This window comes from Ammodytes marinus, assembly GCF_949987685.1.
Source record: "Ammodytes marinus genome assembly, chromosome: 5".
Lineage (NCBI taxonomy): Eukaryota > Metazoa > Chordata > Actinopteri > Uranoscopiformes > Ammodytidae > Ammodytes > Ammodytes marinus.
The window spans coordinates 31,868,972-31,891,866 of NC_137234.1; the positions used below are offsets into that span (position 1 = coordinate 31,868,972).

Below are 22,895 nucleotides of genomic sequence, written 5' to 3' on the forward strand. Positions count from 1 at the left end.
TACCATTGAGGGTATCAGCTGACTGTTATGTGTTCCCTACATATAAAGCTACAAATGAGCCGCTGAAGCATAGACATGCACACAGCCATGAAACAGAGACACAGGATGGAGAGGTGTATGTACCTTGTGTTCAGTGAGGGTGAGCAGGGAGGGGAAACGCTCGCCACATATTGGGCACATGTAGTGTTTGGCGGGGCCGCGATGCGTCTGAGCATGCTCACGAAGCCCGCTCTCAGAGAAGAATGTTCTGGAGCACACATTGCACTTGTGGTTCCCCTTGATGAAGTCTGCCTTTTTCTTACGAGAACCTGGTATAAAAAATGACTCACATCATCACAACAATAGATTTTCTTTCCTTATTTTTAACAATAAATGCTTGAAATGATGATGGCGCTTGCAAAAGACAAGGTTGTACACTTACTTTGGAGCATAATTTTTTTTTTACCTCTTGACTTAAGATTTCATTAAACTCTGAATATTTTCTTTTTTATCGATTTCTTTCTTTTCATTTTACAAAATAATAAGCCAAAACACTGAACAAAAGATGAAGGGCTTGGGAGGCTATTGAGAATAAATATGAAAATGTTAAATCATACAAGATATATGGTCATACATTTTTAAATTGTAATTTCAAAATAAAATCAATTTTTAAAAACCTTAAAAAAAATCTTCAAAACGAGCAGAGGATGATTCAAATCAAATCTTACCGGCGTCGTCATCTCCCGGTCGGATGTTGTGGTCACGCAGCCGGTGGTTCTGCAGCAGTGACTCCATGGTGTAAGCCGCTCCACAGATATCACAGGCGTACATGGGCTCCGCAGTGTCCAGCTCCTCCTCACCTCCGCTCGCCTCGTGGCTGTTGGAGGCATCTACTCCCTGGCCGGCTCCTGTTCCTCCCACGCCTGTGCCCTTCAGTAACATGTTCTGCAGGTCGGCTTGTTCGGCAGCCACTACCGTCCCTCTCTCTACCCCACCACCGGAGGCTGCGTTGCCACCACTTCCCCCTCCTCCTCCTCCTCCTCCTCCTCTCTTGGAGGATTGGGCCAGTCCGTTGGGCGTCCCGTTCTGACTCCCAGTACTTCCGGTGCCCCCTCCGTTTCCGGTGATGATGCCCCCGTCGAAGATGCAGTGCTTCTCCCTCAGGTGTCTCTCCAGCAGTGAGATGGCGTGGAAGTTCTTGCCGCAGAAGCGACAGGAGAACTTCTTGCTGTGTGTGGTGATGTGGCACTGGAGCTCCACCTCCGTTCCAAACGTCTCACCGCAGAAGATGCACTTCCGGGGCTTGAGTCCTGTTGAGAGACGGAAGTCAGAGTTGAGTTGCTTCACGTAGCAACTTCACAACTTTATTTTGTCATTGTTTTGTTGGTATTTCTTTTTTAAATGTTGACTTTTGCTTTTCTTTATTAGATTTCCTTCTATTTCACTATCAACAGCATGATCACTAAGAAGAACTTTTTTCCGAATCCTCTGGTCTACTTTTCTAATGAAACCTGAAAGATGTACTGTACCTGCTCCCAGCCCCCCAGGGAGGCCTGACCTTTGGCCCAGGTGGCTGTGCTTGACATGGAGCTGAAGATCTGTCTCCTTCCTGAAGTCCCAGGCACAGGCTGTGCAGCGAAACAGCTTCTTCTCGTTGCTATGCTTCACCGCCAAATGCACCTGAATGGCAGAAGGTGGAAGAAGGAAGAAGCAATTCAAGATGGTTCATTTCTACAGTTATTTCACGGCTATATTAAAGATATAGTGCGTAACTTTTTCATATTAATGAATGTCCTTTACAGTGAAGCCATCACCAAATGAGTTGACACAAAGTTGATTAGTTGATCGTCTCAACAAAACACTCTCTGTATTTCTCAGTTTGGAAGTGTTTACAACTGTCTCAACAGGTGAAGGCATGGATGAAAACCCCCACGGAATGCCCAAGAAATGTTTCAGTTGTTGATTCTACTGCTAAGAAAAAACCTAGATGTACAGCAGAAGGAATCAAATTGATGCACTGGCACCGAAGGCTCATCGTATGTAGATGCATAGAGACGACAGAAGCTACGCACTCTAGCTTTAACTTTACTAACCCCATAACAAACACCTTTTCTTGGTTATATACTCACATTATATTATATTTATACTCAGTATTCTTTGTAAAATAAAATGAATATGAGCCACAGTAGGATTTAGGAGGCTGTGTCATTCACCTGTATAGAGACCTTGGAGTCAAAGACCTCCTGGCAGAGGGTGCAGTGGTACAGGACAAAGGTGTGCATGTCCAGCAGATGTTTCTGCAGGTCGTCTACCGAGGAGAACTGCTTATCACAGCTCTCGCACACATACTGGGTGGACGTGGTGGTGTAGTGCACTGTCAAGTGTTGGAGCAATGCATCCTGGGATTCAAAGTCCTCCTTGTTGCACTGGGGGCAGGACTGGCGCCTCAGCAGCATCTCCAGGTGGGACTTTAGGTGGGTCTGGAAACCCTCAAAGCTGGCAAAGCGCAGGTCACACTGGTTACACGGGTAGTCTCCGTTGCTGCCCATGGAGGGGGTCGAGTCCCCCCCCAGTCTATGGCGTTTGGGGGAGGAGATCTCTATGTCGGAGGAGGCGGGGCTAAGGTCAGCAACCTTGGCCTGCCGTTTGTTGTTAGCCAACGGGATGTTCTTGTGGTTCTCCTTGATGTGCTTGGTGAGCTTGAGGAGCGAGCCGAAGATAGGCGAGTTGGTGCAGTAGGGGCAGGAGTACACCTGGGCGTGGACAGACTTTTTTTAAGATTATCAGACATTGACACATACTGGTATTTAGCTTTTGTATAGTCAAAGAGAAGATGGGAAATATATATAGAGAGAAGGCAGTTATCATCATAACTTGGCAAGTTCAGATAATAAATGATAAACAGATGATTAACATGTTTATTATAGACTGAGAAGTGTCTTTTAAAGCTCTAATATAATGTATTAGAATCAAGTAATCTGTGGTCATGCCTGTAATAAATACAAGTTTGGAACATGAAAGCAATGGTTGGACCACTATCCCTTTTTGATGAGATTTTGTCTATCAGCACCTGTGACCGAGAACCAACAAATTGAAAAAAAATTGGTTTGAATTAACTGCAGGCCAGACCAGCGGTTACCCGCCATAACGGCATACTCATTAATCACAAGCTCAGCTCAGAAAGTTATTCATGTAGTAAAATGACCAAGTAAGAATTTAAATGAGCAATATGTGTACTTTAACGTTTCACTGGGCTTCTGACAAAGTCCAAGACACCACTTCATTAAAGGGGGACCAGCGCACTGCTCATTGATGAGATTGATCAAGAGATTGATGTGTGCAAAGACAGACAAGCGACATCCAATTATTATCAACACTGATTAAGGTTGGTTTTTGTTGAGATGTGATTGTGGATTCATTCCTGATTCTCACCTCCATGAAGGACTGTGATGCAGCCTGCAGTTGGGGAGACTCCAGTTTGGCCACGCCTCCTCCAGAGCCGGCCCCCCCTCCTCCAGCAGAGGGGCAGTGTGTCTGCTGAATGTGTTCTGTCAGAGAAGACTCCGTCAAGAATCCCATGGAGCACTGGTTGCAGAAGAAGGCATGGTTCCCTTCTAGGATGGCGGGGAATAAAGTTAGATGTCCTTAAATGACATTACGATGCTTGTATGGTAATGTACATAAAGGGATATTCCAAACAATTCCTGAAAAGATATCCAATACTAATCAAAGGACAACCTCATTCTAGACACAATACAAGCACTCCATAACGTTAGAACGTGTTGCCCATAATGAAATAAGTTATTATATTATGATGGTGTACCGTATAATTAAGTGTGAAAATGTAAAGCCAATTAATACAACTTAAATATGGTGTTATAAGTATATTATTACATGATGGGCTCCAGTCATTATATTTTTAAAGGAAACCGCCCAATAATGTAGGCTAACAACCAGCCAATGAAAAGCCAAAAAGTTGTTATGTTATTAGCAAGTTACTACATTATTGGCTGTTATTACAATATAAATTGAAATTGAAATATGATTATGATTATGATATTGGCATTTATTACATTATTGGCTGCTACCCACCCACAACAAATACTAGGGACTTGAAGCAACAACGGTTGAGTGGACGGCAATGGCAATAGAGTACAAGTTTTAGCATTCGAGAATGTACGTCATCGCCTCCTGTCGCTGTAGCTGTTGTCCGTCTGTTACAACGGCAGAACAGGTTTTTGACGTTGTGAGCACTATGCCAACTTGCAGTAAGTAGCCGTTGTGAGTGTTCCTTAGTGATATTAGAACCCCTCGGAATCTTGCCTTGACACCGTAGCACTCCCTAATACGTCGCTGCTTAAAAGTCCCTAATATACCAACAGAACCCATACTTTGACATGTTAAAGTTCCTTTACATGGTTTGGGAAGTGTACCTTTCTGCAACAACACACCTAATGTTGTGGATCCGGCCACAATCCCACCAGGCAGGCAGTGAGACACTCTGATGTGCTCTTGCAGAGAGTTGATGTCTCCGAACATGTCCGGGCAGTAGTTACAGTGGAAGGCTGTGACGTTAGTGAACTGCAGCAGGGGAAAGGCTGCTACCGCTGCTGCTGCGCCCGCTGTTCCTCCACCGCCGCGGTGAGCTTTACGCACGTGTTCATTGAGGTTGTAGAGCGTGGGCAGGGATTCCAGGCAGAGGTGACATGTGTGACTCTGCTGCGGCTTATCCGCATGGATGGTCTTCAAATGGATCTCCAACACCGCCAGGCTGTGGAAGTCTCTCTTGGAGCAGTAAGGGCAAGAGTACGTCACTTTGCTCCAGTGCCCTCCTCCACCTGTACACATAGACAAACAAAAGTGTCACATTACAAATATACAGAGATACTCTAAACTGTGAAGGCAAACACTGCAGGCAAAAACTTTGGAGGGCTTTCAATCACTGGTCAATTTTAAGATTTTGTCTGAAATGGTCTGATTTATGATATACTTTGTTCTTCAAAACATGCCGAAAATGCATTATTAACACCTGTACAAACTGTAGTATATTTCTGATTTCTAAAATGAAAAAAGGCTATATCCACAATCTGTCCTTTAAAAACCATTGACTGGAATATGTTACAATGTAACAACTACGATACGATGTTAACTGATCTATGCGTTTTAAAGAGATGCAAATGTAGGCACACTTCGTGAGATATTGCCAAATTTGCATATTTATTCGAACAAATACCAAAAACCATACCTCCAATTTGATGACTCAGACTTATCCCAATCTCATCCACAGTGTGGGCGCCTCTTCTGCGGCCTCGTTCACTGCCCTGAATGGGCTTCAGGGTAGAGTCTGGTGTGGAGCCTCGCTCCAGGCTTGCACTAGAGTCCGGAGTGGCTGAACTCATTGAAGCCACACTGCCCAGCGCGGGGTCTGGACTGGCAGCGCTGTGGATGGAGGAGTCGGGCTGTCGATGGCTGTCTAGGTGGCAGTACACATCCTCCACAGACGGGAACTGTTCTGAGCAGACAGGACATCTGGGGTACAGGAGGAAAAAAAACAGTAAAACAGGAGTTCCCTTCCATCACACATTAAAAGTGGAGTCAGACATTCTGGAGAACGTTTGTTGTCAAAATAACTTTTTTTCTAAATCAGTGAATATATCCTCATGTCTGTACTGTCTGTGTGCGCTGGAAAATAATCTGGTTTGTATATACACAGCTTAGGCTCTGTAAACTGCTATGTTAATATAGGGTCTGTAAAAAAAAAGGGGGCCCACCAAAGCTAGCAACATGCCCGTTTACAGAGCCCAAGCTGTGACTGTACAGACAGTTAAAGGGATGGTGAGGAAATAGTCAGTGATTTGGACAACAAGCGTTCTCCAGAATCGCTGACTCCACCTTTAATACAAAAAAAAAATCAGTGGTTAGAATTTTTAATTTTTTTTTCAATCAAAGCTCTGTAGTTACTTGTGCTTGCGGTTGGCGTGCTGCGTTTCGATATGCGTGAGGAGTGAGGCCTCGTCCAGAAAGATCTCCGGACAGTGGATGCATTGCAAGTCGGCGCGGTCGGACAGCTGCGGGTGTCGGGTCAGGACGTGTTTCTCCAGCTCGTCCGTCTGGCTGAAGGTCTCCTCGCAGTAATCACACATATACAGGTCCTGCTCCAGGTCACCCTCTCCTCCCTTCTTCCCTCCATCCCTCTCGCCCCTCAGTGCAAGATGCTCGCGGTTCTTGCGGTGAGCCTGCCAGAGTCAGAAAGTAGAAAAGACTTCAAGAGGCCTGTGTTGTAGAAAATACTCAAATATATAATACTGTCAAAAAGGTTTTCATATGATGACTACAAGTTAAGGTCTTCTGCTTTTTACTATGATCAAGTCATGTACTAGAGCAGGGGTTCTCAACCTTCTGCAAGCTGGGCCCCCCCAAAGCTGGGTCATTGCAGTTGGGCCCCCCCACCGACCCTGACAACCCCCCCCCCCCCCCCACACACACACACACACACACACACACCACCCTACAGAGATAGATAGATAGATAGATAGATAGATAGATAGATAGATAGATAGATAGATAGATAGATAGATAGATAGATAGATAGATAGATAGATAGATAGATAGATAGATAGATAGATAGATAGATAGATAGATAGATCTAGGGCTAGGCACAGTGGCGCACCTTTGAGTTGAACATTGGGTTTAGGGTTGGGGTCCGGAAATTTCTTATATTTTAACGTTAAATTCTGGTGCACTTTAAAAGCTAATTATGAGATTGTATCAATGAGACACTGAGGAAATTTTTTTTTTTTAAATCTCCTTAGAAGAGAAGAAACTAGTAGCCTAAATAGAACATACACAGAATAAATTCTACAATAGGTATACCTGTTATGAAAAAGCTTCACAAAACAAAGTCTATGATCAATGGGAAACACTGCTGTCTGACAACCCAGTTCAGAGAATGTTTCAACTATTGAGTCTTGGATTTGGAAAGTGGCCAGATTTAGCTCAAAATGCTACCTGCGATTAATGTGCTGTGCAGCCTGAACGCGGAGTTGTGTGTGTCTCAGTGGCGATTCCAGGAAATTTTGACTGGGGGTGGCCAAGGTGGGCCACAGAGCTAGAGTGGGGTGGCCATCGCACCCCTGAATGAATAGCATGTGATATGCTGTACAACCAATTCAAAGATGATTTATAATCCCAAATGCCCAAATCATGTTAGTATCCATTGTAATGTTTGTCAGAAAACTAAACCCCTGAAGGGGATCTGGGGGCATCCCCCCCAGAAGATTTTTTTGTGTTTTTAACATGTAATCTAAGCATTCTGGTGCATTCTGGCGAAGATAATAAAGGAAAAAGTCAATATTTATTTCAGTTCAGATGAATAGTAAAATTAGCAAGACAACATAACTTGCTAGCAGCCAGATGCCTAACAACTGGACAGAGGGACGGATGACAACTAGCTTTTGACCAAATATCTTGCTAAAAAAATAAACCTTTATTTATGAAATTCTGCCCTAAGAACATGTTACACTTGCTAACTACAAACTTAAATTTTTTTATTCAGATTTCAAAAATCTGCTGGGACACGTGCCCATACACATGCATGGGTGGCACACATGTCACAAGCACACTTATGCTGTTTTCAAGACCTTTGCTGACCAGAGACCAGTTCTAGTGGCCACAGTCCTACCATTAATTCAGTACTTGAAAATTGCAAACTGATCTCATATCAGTGGATTGGAGTGTTTGTGTGATGAACTTGGCAACTACCTATCAAAAAAAGTTAAGAAAGAAAAAAAATACATATCATCTCTGAACTAGGCTACATATCAGGAAAAAAATTGAAATTACAAAAAAAAAAAAAAAAAAAAATTAAGATTAAGATTTTTTTTTTTTTTAATTTTTTTTTCATCCCCCTCGCGCCCCCCCGGTAGAGTGTCCGCGCCCCCCCGGGGGGGCGCGCCCCACCGGTTGAGAACCACTGTACTAGAGTAACCGTGTCACTTTCTTTGACTGTTTGAGTCTGCATAAGTAACAATGGGAATGATAACACTGTTTACCTGCATGTGGCTCTGGAGTGATGAGGTGGTGGAGAAGCCACGCTTACACACACTGCACTTAAACGGTTTGCTGGAGCTGGAAGTGTGAATAAGAAAATAATACAAAATAAGAAAGAGTCATTAGAAGATGAATGAAACACTGGAATCAAGGAGGATAGAACAATGAACTTCAGGTGACATGTACAATCAAGAAGAGACTCCATGTTAAGATCAGATCAGAAACAGTTACCTGTGTGTCTTCAGATGGATCTTCAGATGATCAGAGCGGGAGAATGCCGCTTCACACTCCTGGCAACTGTACTTCTTATCTCCTGAATCAATTGACAGATTTATGGGAGAGAGAGAGATTATTTCTTCAGAAAAATAAGAAAAAAATACATTATAATGTTTTTTCCTTATGTTATTCCAAGTTTAAAAAAATACCGTTAAGCTGCTACCCATCAGGTCTTTATAGGCCCGGAAGACCTTGTGTTTTATTATTACCTGTGTGTAGTTTGACATGGCGGTCTCTGCTCCTCTTGTGTTTAAACAGACGGCTGCAGAAGGTGCACTTGAAAGGCAGCTTGTCACTGTGGATCTGCTCGTGGCGCTTCAGGTAGCTGAGGCGGCTGAGGGGGACAAGGAGGAGCAAAAAGACATTTACAAAAGCTCAGAACAAAAACAAAATGACATCAAAGTACCTGGTTGAGTAAAGGTCAAATGAATTGTAAAAAGCATTTTAGTTATAAGGCTGAGGTAAAAGTTGAACTAGTTTTCACTGCATACATCAAATCAATCATGCGAAGGGGAAAAGAAGAGAGGAGTAATAGAGAGGAGTCGGATGATGACTTCATGGTGTGTGTGACAGCTGTTCTTGAAGTGGGTCTGGAGTGAATCCCCAGAGAGGTGAGTGACAAATGTATTCAACTCATTCTTTTCACTGTTTGCCTAAGTGGCCCATGTTACCATGGTTATATGTAAAATACTGTTTACTCATGTACACGTTTATATTCATGTGTTTGGGAAATGAGAATGCAACAAAACAGCAAAACATGACATGACACAGTGACGGCCAGACGCACAGCATCTTGGGAAACGTAGTGAACCCTAACTAACCGGACTAACTTTATTTTTTTTTTACACATTTTTGAGAGATGCAAAATATCGTCAATTATCGTTAATGTCAAAATCCCCAAAAATATCTAAATAGTACTTTTGGTCAATATCGCAGATAAGAGTTTCATACCTGAAGGACTTGTCACAGAACTGGCATGGGTAAGGCAGACCAGCGCCCCCTTCCTCCTCGCCGCCCGTTGCCATGCCGAGGTCACAGCAGCCGTCGGGCATCTGGGAGGGTGATGCAACGTCTTTACTGGAGGGAGACGAAGGCATCCAGGACAGACCGGCCACGTCATCATCACCATCTGACAGAGAGGGAAACAGGCATGGATTATTCATTTAGTGTTGACTTTATTGACAATGTACACAAGGCAATTTAAATGTGTCTTTCTGCGTATCCCTCCCAGAGGGGTAAAGCACAGGGTCAGCCACAGTGCAGCGCCCCTGGAGTAGTTTCTGGACTAAGTGCCTTGCTCAAGAACACATTGCTAGAGATGGTGGGCACCGTAGATGTATTACCAGCCACCCTCCTCATGTCAGTGCCAGGGGTCGAACCAGTGAGCCCCCTCTTTCCTCTAGTCTAGTTCATCCTACCTTCCACCCCATTTTTTTAAAAATGCATTTGATTCATCTACAGCACAAGAAAACAGACAAATATTTTGCACACAGCTGCAGGATTTATGAAAAAAAAGGGGGGGGGGGGGACATACGAGCACAGACGAGAAAAAAATGTGGGGGTAAAACAGGGAGCATCACAATGATTAAGAAAAGTTACATCTTTCTTGGAAGGCGAGAGAGGCAGCCTGTGGGAGTTCAAATGACAAAAATAAACAAAATAAAACACATTTATCCTTTTCACACACACACACACACACACACACACACACACACAATATACAGGAAGAAATGAGGATGGCAGAGAGAGATAGAGAGAGAGAATAAAAAAGAGAGACACTCTGGCAGCAGCAGCATCTAAATAGAAAAGCTACAAGAACTATGTATCCCCGACGGAGCCCAGAAATAAGGACAGAGTGTATTTTCTCTCCCTTCATCCTCCCTCTGCAACCATACCTCGTTCCATCCCTCCCCTCCCATCCCTCCATCCGTCCCCGAGGACCATAGATCCGCCTCATCATATTTTCATTAGGGCCTTGGCAGATTGAAACGTCGGAAAAGCGATTAGGAGATGTGGAGAGCAGAGCGGAAAGATGGCGATATTCACTCCCTTTATCTTTGTCATACATAGGAGATTATGCATTGCTCTTTTCATTTTTCTCCCCCTCTTCCCCCCCCCCCCCCCTCTCCCTCTCCTGTGTAGTCTGGTGAAGAGGCGACAAAAAAGGGCCACGACTCCTTTAATAGACACTTCAGAATGGATTTGTAGGGGGACAAAGGAGCGGGCTGAATAATGCTTGATATTGTTCTGTTCTTCTTTGTGCGCTGTGTGAAGCAGCACAGTAAGGCTATTAGCATTTTAGCATTTTGTAAGAAAGAGCAGATGGGGAGGGGGCAGATTTCTTTGCTTTTATTTTGATAGCTACATCAACCAGGCCAGCAGCAAATCAAAGAAAGGAAATATGAAAACTAGAGTGATAGGACAGAGAGTGAAAAAGGTCCGATGATTCATCATAAAGGCCAGAATGTCCAAATCCAAACACTGCATGAGCAAAGATAAATGTGCAGAGGAGAAGCTTCTCCTGATAAGTTTAGAATCCTCTCTCCAAAGCACACACTGTTTTACCTCCACCAACTGTGTGTGTGTGTGTGTGTGTGTGTGTGTGTGTGTGTGTGTGTGTGTGTATGTGTGTGTGTGTGTGTGTGTGTGTGTGTGTGTGGTCTACTGTGTATTGCGCCTTGCAGAGAGGGGGCGGAGAACAGATTCTTGTGATGAATCGATCGCAGAGAAGATGTAGGCTCTGCGATGAGCAAATAGAACTCAGCAGGGGGGGCCTGGGTGTATAACATGTTTTGTTAAAGCATGATTTCTAAATTTGACTGGAAGCAAGAAAGGAAAATAGAAATAACGCTTAAGAAAATATAAGGAATGGAGATATCAACATGAAGTCTAGAAGCAAGCCACAACAAGGCGAGTGAGTGAGTGAGTGAGTGAGTGAGTGAGTGAGTGAGTGAGTGAGTGAGTGAGTGAGTGAGTGAGTGAGTGAGTGAGTGAGTGAGTGAGTGAGTGAGTGAGTGAGTGAGTGAGTGAGTGAGTGAGTGAGTGAGTGAGTGAGTGAGTGAGTGAGTGAGTGAGTGAGAGAGTGAGTGAGTGAGTGAGTGAGTGAGTGAGTGAGTGAGTGAGTGAGTGAGTGAGTGAGTGAGTGAGTGAGTGAGTGAGTGACTGAGTGACTGAGTGACTGAGTGAGTGACTGAGTGAGTTTGTGAGTGAGTGACTGAGTGAGTGACTGAGTGACTGAGTGACTGAGTGACTGACTGAGTGAGTTTGTGAGTGAGTGAGTGACTGACTGAGTGAGTGACTGAGTGAGTGCCTGAGTGTTTTGACAAATACTGAAAAAGGTAGATTTTTTGGTCACAAATGAAACGTAAAATCCCTTATTATGGCGCTACATAATCACATTGTCAAATAATTGGTTATTGTGAATCCATCAATGTGGAGTGCATTAACAACCTTGAGACGCGATTTAATAATAAAATAAAAAAACGTTCTATGAATTTTGGACGGACATTTTATATTCTGACATATTTTAGAAATAAAATGGTAAAGGTCTCAATGAATGTGCAAGGGAGGAATGGAGAATAGAGAAAGTCCAAAGTCCACCCTAGGCAGACAACTGAGTCAAGGGTAATCTTAGTGATTTGGACTGTCATAGTAGGAAAAGCACAGGTGTTACTAATAACATTAACAGTGGCTCTGTTCGATTCAACATAAGTGTCTCAGTGAGCCAGGACAGTTTGACGGTGAGCCAGCATGCACAATAACAGGACCCTGAAACTAAAGCAGCTAAATGGAATTCAGCCAACATTAATTCCATTTACAGTACATCTGTGCTTGTCCTACTGTGGCATGCCAAAATGTATTTTGTGTTGAGGTGTTGCTGTTTCCTTAAGGTTTAATTAAGTCACGTGGAAGAAGGACACAGTGTAGATCAAGTATGTCTACTAAATTGTAATTATCATATGAAATAAAGTAAAAAAAAAAAAAAAAAGCTTTGGGCTGCATATGTTGTTTAAATATCGAGCCATCCTCCTTACAACACAACTTTCATATCAATGGGTGACTTCAAAGCCGAGCACACTGTTTTGTTCCCCTCAGTGCCAGAATAAATAACTGTAGCATCTACGGGGAGCAAGGCCGGTGTTAAAATACAGAGCGTCAATAAAACGCCAAATCCAGACACCCCCTGCTGCCCACTCAACAGGGTACAAGTCTCTCTAAGTGTAGCCTGAGAAAGATGAGTGATACCTTCTGAAACACATGTACCGTACGCTCTCACTTTGTGTCACTTTCTCCCTGCTGGATTCACTTAAAATTCACCAGAAAGAGAGAGAGAGAGAGAGTACAGTCAAACACTAGACACAAAGCTACACTCAACCCCAAATTATAGAGTAGAGCTGCAAAGTAAAGAAGAAGGGAGTCAATAAAAAAAAGAATTGTGAAAGTGTTTTTTTTTCCCACAGTGCTGGTCTGGACACATGTGGACCATTACAGGCACACCAGCAGTCACATGGTAGTTTGTGAAGTGCCAGAGAAAGGCAGATATTGACAAGAGAAAGACATTCAGTCAGAGCAAGAGAGAAAGAAATCACTTTTTAAATGGGGGGTGTGTGGGGGGGGGGGGGGGGTTGGGGGTGGAAGGGGAGGAGAGATTAGCGTCATTAAAGAGCCCTAATCCTCTGACTAGCGTGGCTGGCGCTAAAATGGAGGATCACACGGCTTTTTAACGGCGCCTTTGTCAGTGGGCCGCGAGGGGACGTTGGCAAGACAAGGCCGAATGGCACTACTGGGGAGAGAGACTGGAGGACGGGGAGGGGGGGAGGGGAGGAGGGGAGGAGGGGAGGAGGGGAGCGGAGAAAATTTCAATGAAAAGTTAAATTAGAGAAGAATCCTCGAGAGGAGATGAGGAGGATGCATGGTTGAGGGAGGGAGGGATTGGAGATAAAAAAATTAAAAAATAAAAAAAATAAAAAAAGAGAGAAACGGGCAAGAGCGGGCGAACGCCGAAACACGCCGTTCTTTCCTTCCTCCTCCTCCTCTCTGTCCTTCTCTGGCGAATAAAAACAAATGAGAGGAGCTGAGCGGAGGAGGACCACAGGGCCCCGACAGCTTTATCTCTCACTCTGCAGTCCTCCTCTCTCACTCCTCTTTCCCCGTCCATTCCCTCTATCCTTCAATCCCTCCCTCTGTCCACAGCAGTCCCTCTACTGTTTCTGTGTCTTCATCTCTCTTCCACTACCTCCCTCTCTCCCTCCCTCCCTCCACTGGCTTTCATGTTGTTACTCATTATAGCGCTGACATCCCTCCCTCCATCCCTCCGTCCCTCCGACAGTGTCTCCCCTACTGGTGTTGTCCTTCACCCCTGTGTCTGTGCCTGGACGGGACCGAGGGAGAGAAAGAGAGAGGGATGGGGGAGACGTTCCAGATGGACAGACTCTGAACTCCAAAGGACAGTGAAGGGAGCAGAAAAGAGCAGGAGAAAAAAACTACTAAACGAACCACCCGAGTCTACTGTACCTGAAACGACAGGCGCGCACAAAGACACACACACACACACGCACACACACACACACACACACACTCAATCAACACGCGAGTCTCCCAGCATGTCTCTCTAACAGGCCAGCTAGTGAGGCAACGTGTGGAGGACACAGCTTTGGTGTAATAAAGAGACACGCGCGCTGATCAATCTCTCTTTATATTTTCTGCTTCCCCACCCTCTATCCCCCCCCATATCTAAACTCCGTTGCTCTGTCACACAGAGGGAAAATACATCAAAGCAGCACTTTATAAGACATGTTGTCTTAGAAGAAACTTTGGAGACTATGTGTGATCATCAGATTTAACTCTGCCAACCATTCCAGTTTATAACAATAAAGACTAGCAAGCCTTTTAGTAATGTTGCATAGTATGTCCTAGGGGTGGGAAAAATAATCGATTCTCCGATGCATCTCGAACGATTCTGAATCGATTCAGATAAGTTGATAATAGTTTTTTTTCTTTTTTTTTTGGTAAAAACTAGTACTTCCTGCACCATTGCGCATGCACACAACACATGTGCGAGTTGTTTACAAACGTGGCTAGTGGCTACAAAAGGGCTGAGAGCAGCAAACCCATGACCTGCACCGGCTTTATCTCTGTTTAGGTTTTTGTATGAGAGCTGAATTCCAAGCCATACTTTTTGTACAGTGTGTTCGAATGACATAGAAAATAATAGATAATAGAATAGAAATCCTATAGAAACATGATTTACGAGATTATAAATAAAATTAAACTGAATCGGTTTAGTTTTTACATACTTCCATATTGTGTTGAAATGCAAGCTGCATTGATTATTGCACTGGTCATAGAAAGTCATATTTGTGACAAGAAAAGCTTTTCTCTTAATAAAATATTAGAGAAGGTAATTCATCTGTCGATTGTCTTTAATGATCATCACAAAAGTAGGAAGTGATTAGCAAACTCTGAGTAGCAAACTCAGATGTGTATATAAATATATTTTTGAAAATCACACATACATTAAAAAAAATTACATTGAGATGCATTGAAAATCGATTTTGAATCGAATCGTTGACCTCTGAATCGGAGTCGAATCGTGAGGTGCCAAGAGATTCCCACCCTATGTCCACACTTCTACCAGCTTTGGCCACAAGGCTGTTAAACGACAAACTGATTAAACATACAACTTGATGCGCTGACATGAAACCAGCACTCGAGAACATCGGTTCAATTAGTTCACTCTGGATAACAGCGTCTTCTAAATGCCTGAAATGGAAATGCAATCCATGTACAGTATGTGGAGCTTTCTTTCTTCTCTTTTTCTTTGATGTTTGAATCAAAGGATCTTAGCTGGTAACGGAGCCGCTCCTACAAGTGCTTTAGCTGCCTGCTACCTACAGTTAACGTGCAGAAAATTCAGAATTAACATTAGAAATGAATAATACACAATGTGATCGACCACGTCAAACATGCAATTAACTGTCAGAATGAAATGAACCTTCCTTATTAGCATAAACTTGCAAAGAAAATATATTTATTTGAACCAAAGGCAGTGCTTGGGTTGATTCTTCAAATATATTCATATCAAAGACATCATCAAAGGTTTTATCATACCTTTCATCTTAACTTTCATCTCATTCAGATTAAGTGAGGTATGGCCTTTGTTAAAGTTTACACCAAAGTCCTAACAGGTCTGTTACTCCAAATAGCACCGGCTCAATGTAAACCTGTGTAATTCTGTCAAGGTAAGCTGCTATTTGACATTGTCCTGAGTAAAATGAATGTGTTCACCTTGAGTTTAGCTGTCTACCTGCTCAAATTGTAATCCTCCTATCAGCCCTGTCTTTCTCTCCCTGCCTCCCCCCTCCTGCTCCCTTCCTTTAACCCTCCCTCCATTATAGACCATCTAACTCTCCTCTGCACCTTTTTGTTTGGCCATCGGCCCAGACCTGCACCTTTCCCTGTGAGACCCCTGCTGACCTCCTATCCCTCCATCCCTCTCTCCTGCTTCATCCCTCCATCCACAGCTCCCCGGGCCCCCTCCGATGGCCCCAGGCTGCCCCAGGCGTGTGCACACACACACACACACACACACACACACACACACACACACACACACACACAGCCCCAGACTCACCATAGGGGGCAGAAAAACAACTTCCACCCTTGGCTCACTCTGGGCAGCCCAGCACGCACTTAAGTCTTGTTTTTTTTTTTTTTTTTGCTCTCACCGACACACACACACACACTCACACACACACACACACACACACACCACACACACACTCACACACACACACACACACACACACACACACACACACACACACACACACACACACACACACACACACACACACACACACACACACACACACACACTTTGAGTAGAATTCACTATCCAATGCTGACTTAAGGCGTACCACACTTATTGTTGTAATTTGTCATTTGGATGAGCAAATCTGAGCCTGGATCTCAAATTTGATTTCCTCAATACATTGTATGGTTCGTGTCTTTGTCTTGTTGACGAATGGGCTGCACAACTAAGTAAGGGCCATCCTGTTTCCTGAAAGAGTGTTCAAAGGCTGATTATGGATTCCTTTTGGTTTAATGTAAGAGGCATGGAAAACAATATAAGTGACCATTATCCAAGAATGATCCACTCTTTGGCTGCAAAGCTGAGCCACAAACATCTGATGGTTTTAAGTTTTAGTTTTTCATTACTTCACATGAGGTGCATGAGGAATAACCCCACCTAGCTCTGTGATTACCATATGAGTTGGCATGGCAACCAATAAGCCAGTCCCAAGGTTTGTTTGACCAGTCCAATTCTCTGGCTAAAACTACCTGTTGTGTTGCTTGGCTGTGAGAAAAAACTAGGAGCAATAATGCCTTCTCTTAGAGTGACAATACAGTGGCACATTTTTATACTCTGTTGCACAGAAAGGCCTGACCATCATAAGGGACCAATATAAAATGGTTATCTTCTTATAGGGACAAATTGACCTTATGAGTTGAAAACAGCAAGGCCTATGTATAAAGAAAAGAATCACTTTTAAAATATCTGCAAAATGCATCCACAATATGGCTCGATGTTAACTGGGTGCAGAAGTTACACAGAAGAACACATATGCACCCGGCTGCAAACAGGGCCTGTGCTTGGAGGGCCCACAGTCCTCTGCTGCTGTCCTTGTAGCTCACATGGGACGCAGTCTGTCGGGAAACACACACACACACACACACACACACACACACACACACACACACACCCAAACACATACGTGCCACAGCGAGGACAGATAAAAAGGACGTTATGGCAGTCTGTCCGGGGCTTGAGCCCTTGAGGACACGATGGATGGACACACACACACACGCACAGAAACACGCGCTTTTATACACACACACACACACACACACACACACACACACACACACACACACACACACACACACACACACACACACACACACACACACACACACACACTCTCAGCAGACTGTGGGGACCCTCACCTTCTGCCCTGGGAATGGGTCCGGCTGCTTTGGACGCTTTTGGGCGCCAACTGCTCCATATGGGCAGTGTGTGTTTGTGTGTGTGTGCAAGTGTGTCTGAGGGCAGAAGGTTAGGGGCAGGGGGCTAAGGATGGGGGTGGGCGGACAGTGAGCAGGCATATGACAAGTGTGTGTCCCTACCACAGAGTAGAATACTGTATACAAACACACACACACACACACACACACACACACACACACACAAACATAACAGCTCAACAATTAAAGTCAAGGTCAGTGTGAATAAAGTTAACTCAGACTCATAAATAACTAGTTCCTTCCAGTGTCAGAGGACGCCACTTGTCTTACATGAGACTGTTCAGTGTCAGGGGTTATTGGGGACTTGAGTAAAAAAAAACCTGGGCTATGAAGTTCATGGTCAGCCTCCTAACCCGATGGTCACCCCTGGGGACTGACACAGGAAGGGCCATAAGACCTGAACAGACACATACTGTACATTCAACAACACACACAGTCTGTCTCCGTCACACACACACACAAACACCATGTGGTAGAGGAGGGCCTGGCATGGCATCTGCTTCCTCTTACCAGATTTTCCTTTTTTTTTCCTCACCCTCACCTTTTTCCAATGTGTTATCTCAACAAGCCTTTGTATCTCACTGTGCCCTGCTTCACTCCCATTCTACCTATGTCATCGCCTCTTCACCTCCAGTCAAAACACAGAGCTAGGCACTAACCATGAGGGAGCGTGTTACACTATTCCCGGTGTAGGAAATGTGTCCCCTCTTTCTCTCTCTTTCTCTCTCTCTCTCTCTCTCCTATCCCTCCTCCGTCCCGCTCTCTGTCCATCTCGTCTGCTGTTTGTTCGCTCGGAAATGAGAACCAGCTGTCAAGGCAGAGTGTTAGATAAACAACAACACCATGCCAACGCACACGAACGTTACACCACGTATGCTCACAGGCGTGCGTGAGGACAGGGCGCGCACACACACACGCGCACACACACACACACACACACACACACACACACACACACACACACACACACACACACACACACACACACACACACACACACACACACACACACACACACACACACACACACACACACACACACACACACACACACACACACACACACACAGAGTGGTGTGGTGGTCCCCTTGTGTCCATGCCGGCGGCTAAATCTTCTATTTATAAGAATGAGGTTTGGTGGACTGACGGACCGCTCACTAACCTAGAAACACATTCACCTCGCGCACACACTTGATTCACTTTTCATACCTACATGCTGCAGACACATACAGCAATTAAAAACAACAGCTGAGTTTTGTTTTGAAAGCATTATTATTGCAACCTTATGAATGTTGATGGGTAATCATCCTTGAATTACCCATCAACAGTGAAAACCTCATATACTCACTGTAGTCATCATTTTAAACAATGGTATCCACTACAGATGGATGTTATTGACTGGGGATCTATGAACAATAAAACACACACACACACATAATACTGCAGTACTCCCATGTTCAACTATGAGTACATGGGATCTTTAAATAAGTTATGTAGGCAGGTGGAGCTCACTGCTCAACACACATACTGAACACAGGCAAACAAACAAAGCCATTTTTGGATATGTAGTACTGCTACACTCAAAACACACACACACACACACACACACACACACACACACACACACACACACACACACACACACACACACACACACACACACACACACACACACACACACACACACACACACACACACACACACACACACACACACACACACACACACACACACACACACACACACACACACACACACACTTGCAAAGCTGCTTCATCTAGAGCAAAATAATTGAAGCACTGCAGGTATATAAGATGCCAAGAGATGGATTTGAGGAGAGACTGGGACAAAGCAAGAAAGAAAGACAGAGAGACAGAGAGGCTCCAGAAGTCCCGGGGGAGAGTGGTAGAGGGGGGTCCTGTGCCCAGGGGAAGCCCAGGAGCAAGCTGCAAGAGGCGGGTACCTCCTGCCCACAGCTCCCCTTCCCTCCCTTCCCTTCTGGAGAACGGGATCCTGGACAGCCCCGCTCTCACAGCTCCTAAACCCCCCATGAGAGGAATGCATGCACGTGCACTTACACTCTCACAGACACACACACACACACACACACACACACACACACACTGAAGACGAGTCCCCAGGGGGAGGAGCAGAGCAGAGCAGAACACCTGGACCTGCCATTAGTGACACACACTGGGATTAGAGGCACAGACGGCAAGAGAGATGGAGAGAGAGAGAAAGCACACTGGGACACACACACACACACACACACACACACACACACACACACACACACACACACACACACACACACACACACACACACACACACACACACACACACACACACACACACACACACACACACACACACACACACACACACACACACACACACACACACACACACACAATATCCATCCAAAAAGTAATATGCATAAACATACACAAACACATGCAAGTACTCAACAAATAGGAATTAAACCATATGGAGAAAGTCTAAACATGGAGGTGCATTAAGACATTTCCATCTGACTTTTATCACGTTGACTTGAACGCTCAGGTTTACTTTGATTGATATTTTGACAAAACTATAAAAAAAACTAAAAACAGCCAAACCCAACTGGAAAGACGTTAGCTGTTGCTAGTTGTGTGTGTGCATTATTATTTCTACTCAATTTTTTCTTGAAACTAAAAGGTGTTCCTACTGTATTTATCTGTAATACCAAAAACAATACCAATGCACATACAAAAATGTAATTGTCAAAATACAGGACTATAGATTGGTTATGAAATGTAAATTTAACTCTGAAATACTGAGAATCAATTTGAAAATAGTGACAGAATATTTAATATAATATCAAAACTTAAATGAAAAGAGCACTGCATAACGTATTTAATCACACTTAAATGTAATGATTGAAGTTTTTAGAACAGGCCTGACAGCATTTATGAACAACATAAACTGTACACGGTTTTGAGGATGTACAGGCTTCAATTATATTGTTGTGAGACAATTGAACAGTACCGTATATGCGGTGTGTAAGTTAGGTTCTGGATGGTGTTTGTAATGGCGCACACACATATAAATACAGGTCTAAACCTAAAAAGACACAGTCACTCCCTCACTTTCACGCCACCTGCACAGAGTGTGTGTGTGTGTGTGCTGTATAATAATGACTCATGTGTTAAAGCTTTGGCTTCCCTGAGAGAGACCATATCACCAGCTGAGGGTCAAGGACAGCCAGGGACGACAGAGGGGAGAAGAAGACGGAGGTGAAGGAGATATACAACCAGAGAATAAAAGAGGGACACAATGATGAAAAAGAAACAAACATAAAAGAAAGAAAAGAGCCGAGAATGGACTTACTGTATAAAAGGAATCAAGTGTGGTGAAGAGAAAATGGGTATAAAAGTAACAACAGTATCACACATTTCAGGTAACACAAACATAATTTGACACTATACACAGAAGTGTATAGTGTAAAAACTCACACTAAGGTTAAAAGGTAGAAGATAATTCAATTATAATTCATTAAGCCAGACTAAATGCATCATTTCACCATAACTCCTCTACAGTAGCCTGGTCCAACCAGACCATCGTACTTCATTTCATTTGTACAGAAGGTCTGGAAGTGCTGTAATTGGCAAACGTTCACTCACTTGGAGGCGGGTGTCTGTCGAAGTTTAAAACTATTGGATCTGCCCAGTGCCACTCTGGATTAGCCAACCAATCGCATCACGTTTGGACGTCACGTGTGTCATGAGCCGGCTTCTGGCGGTGTGTTCCAGTTGGACAGGGAACTCGGAAATTTCCGACTTCACTACATATTGTAGTCTATGAATCTACCGGTACCTGGCAACAGTAACTTGTTAGAGCCTAACCTTTAGTTATTTGGATGAGAAAGGTTTTAGGCGTCCATACTTTCGCGAGCAGATGCACTGGAACACAGACAGGTCGGAACTCGGAACAACCAAGTCGGAAATCTCCTTCTTCCGAGTATAAAGGAACGCAGCATTCAACTGAAACTGGAGCGCGACTTCGACGTCATCGTTCTCAGCCACTCGCTCTGTTCGCTGATTGGACGATTGTAGATTCTCTGGTAAAACTGGGAAATGCGCTGTACACCCAGACTGACTACTGAAGGGAAAATGAAATTTGGCCGGAAGTAGGCGGGCGGGCGGAGCCAGGCTACCTCTACAGTATACCTCCCTCACTCTCTCACACGCACAGTAAAATGCGTAAGACCTCAATCCTCTTATAGTAACAGACCTGCAAACTCATAGGAGGTGAAAAAGGTGACAAACACCCGTCCCTTCTAGGGGGGTCGGGTGTTTTTCGCTGTCCAAACGATTGGCTATTGTTAAATATCATTCACACAACCAGAATTCTCCACTATTGCCTCCATTGTCCAGCTGGGTGAAAATAATAGCCAGCTGAGATCCTGACCCTCCTAGGGGGGTCCGGGGGTATGCCCCCCCGGGAGATTTTTTTTAAACTTTTTAAAGTGAAATGCATGAATCTGGTGCACTTTGAGAGGGAAATTAAGAGGCTAAATCTGAGGAATTTTGTGTGAACAAATAATTTGGAGACACTGGGTCGGATGAATTAGAAGCTTCTTGGATTTTCCATTAAAATGTTCATTTAAAATAAAATATTATGCAGGGTCCTCTGGGTTGGGCTTGGTGCTCTTTTTCTTTTACGGGACATATTTCTCTGTAATATAATGAATACATTTAAATGCAGAGAGAGGAATGAAGCAGAAGAACTCTGTTGTCCAGCTATCTTTTTTTCCACAGACGAGGCTGAAATAGGTTATACAGTGCATGGGCATCTGAGCCCCATTTCCAAATGTTTTTAAATATACTCAATACACACTGGACGTGAACGTGACGTGATCAGTTAAACTTGGATTACCTCCCAGATGAACTGATTAAATTATTGGGCTATTAACTAGGCTATCTAGATCAAAACATTGTATTATTATTTTTGTATGATATAATAATATGATGTTAATATCAAACACACAAACTAAAAAATAAAAATAAATTGGGGGTCGGCTCTGATTGTGAGCGCACTGCAGACACTTCATTTCTGCAATGTGCGCTCATTAAACTGTCAGCTTCACTTAAGAGTCCTGTGTGGGTCAACAGCGCAGTGCAAACTATGCAGCATAAAGTTATAACATTCGTCTACGACCGTGATTTTAAATCACCTTCACACAAAGTCTCCGCCCCAGCAAAGCAGCGAGTCGATCGCTGTGACGGTGAAAATCACCGGGACCCGGGAGACCCAGTGAGCGAGTGAGACGCCGCTCAGAAAAAACTCTGTGGTTTGATGGATGAAATCAGTCGGGGATATCCTGCCCGTTAACTTTGTCTACGGGAACGGCTTCCGCGATCTTTTTCTATGTCTCGAGTCTAACAGAGAGCCATGTCGGCAAACTGACAGCGCGACTAAATAAAGGGACTGTACAGTGAGCTGCGTCCCTCCGTATAGTTT

General features: G+C 44.1%; 1 protein-coding gene across 2 annotated transcripts in view; it reads right to left on the reverse strand.

Annotated features, from left to right (window-relative positions):
* Positions 1 to 22,895, reverse strand: part of znf423 (zinc finger protein 423) — a gene marked incomplete at its 3' end in the record, with an annotated part of 73,948 nt that overhangs the window by 3,253 nt on the left and 47,800 nt on the right. The window contains exons 4-15 of one of the 2 annotated variants that reach the window (XM_080027511.1): positions 9,256 to 9,433; positions 8,514 to 8,638; positions 8,260 to 8,341; positions 8,031 to 8,106; positions 5,941 to 6,215; positions 5,225 to 5,508; positions 4,413 to 4,817; positions 3,412 to 3,593; positions 2,193 to 2,732; positions 1,509 to 1,659; positions 708 to 1,289; positions 124 to 308 (exon numbers count right to left, since the gene is read on the reverse strand). In XM_080027511.1, coding sequence (XP_079883637.1) covers positions 124 to 308; positions 708 to 1,289; positions 1,509 to 1,659; positions 2,193 to 2,732; positions 3,412 to 3,593; positions 4,413 to 4,817; positions 5,225 to 5,508; positions 5,941 to 6,215; positions 8,031 to 8,106; positions 8,260 to 8,341; positions 8,514 to 8,638; positions 9,256 to 9,433 — 3,065 coding nt within the window. Of the gene's footprint in view, positions 1 to 123; positions 309 to 707; positions 1,290 to 1,508; positions 1,660 to 2,192; positions 2,748 to 3,411; positions 3,594 to 4,412; positions 4,818 to 5,224; positions 5,509 to 5,940; positions 6,216 to 8,030; positions 8,107 to 8,259; positions 8,342 to 8,513; positions 8,639 to 9,255; positions 9,434 to 22,895 lie in introns of both variants that reach the window. The other variant, XM_080027510.1, reaches the window with a different exon arrangement.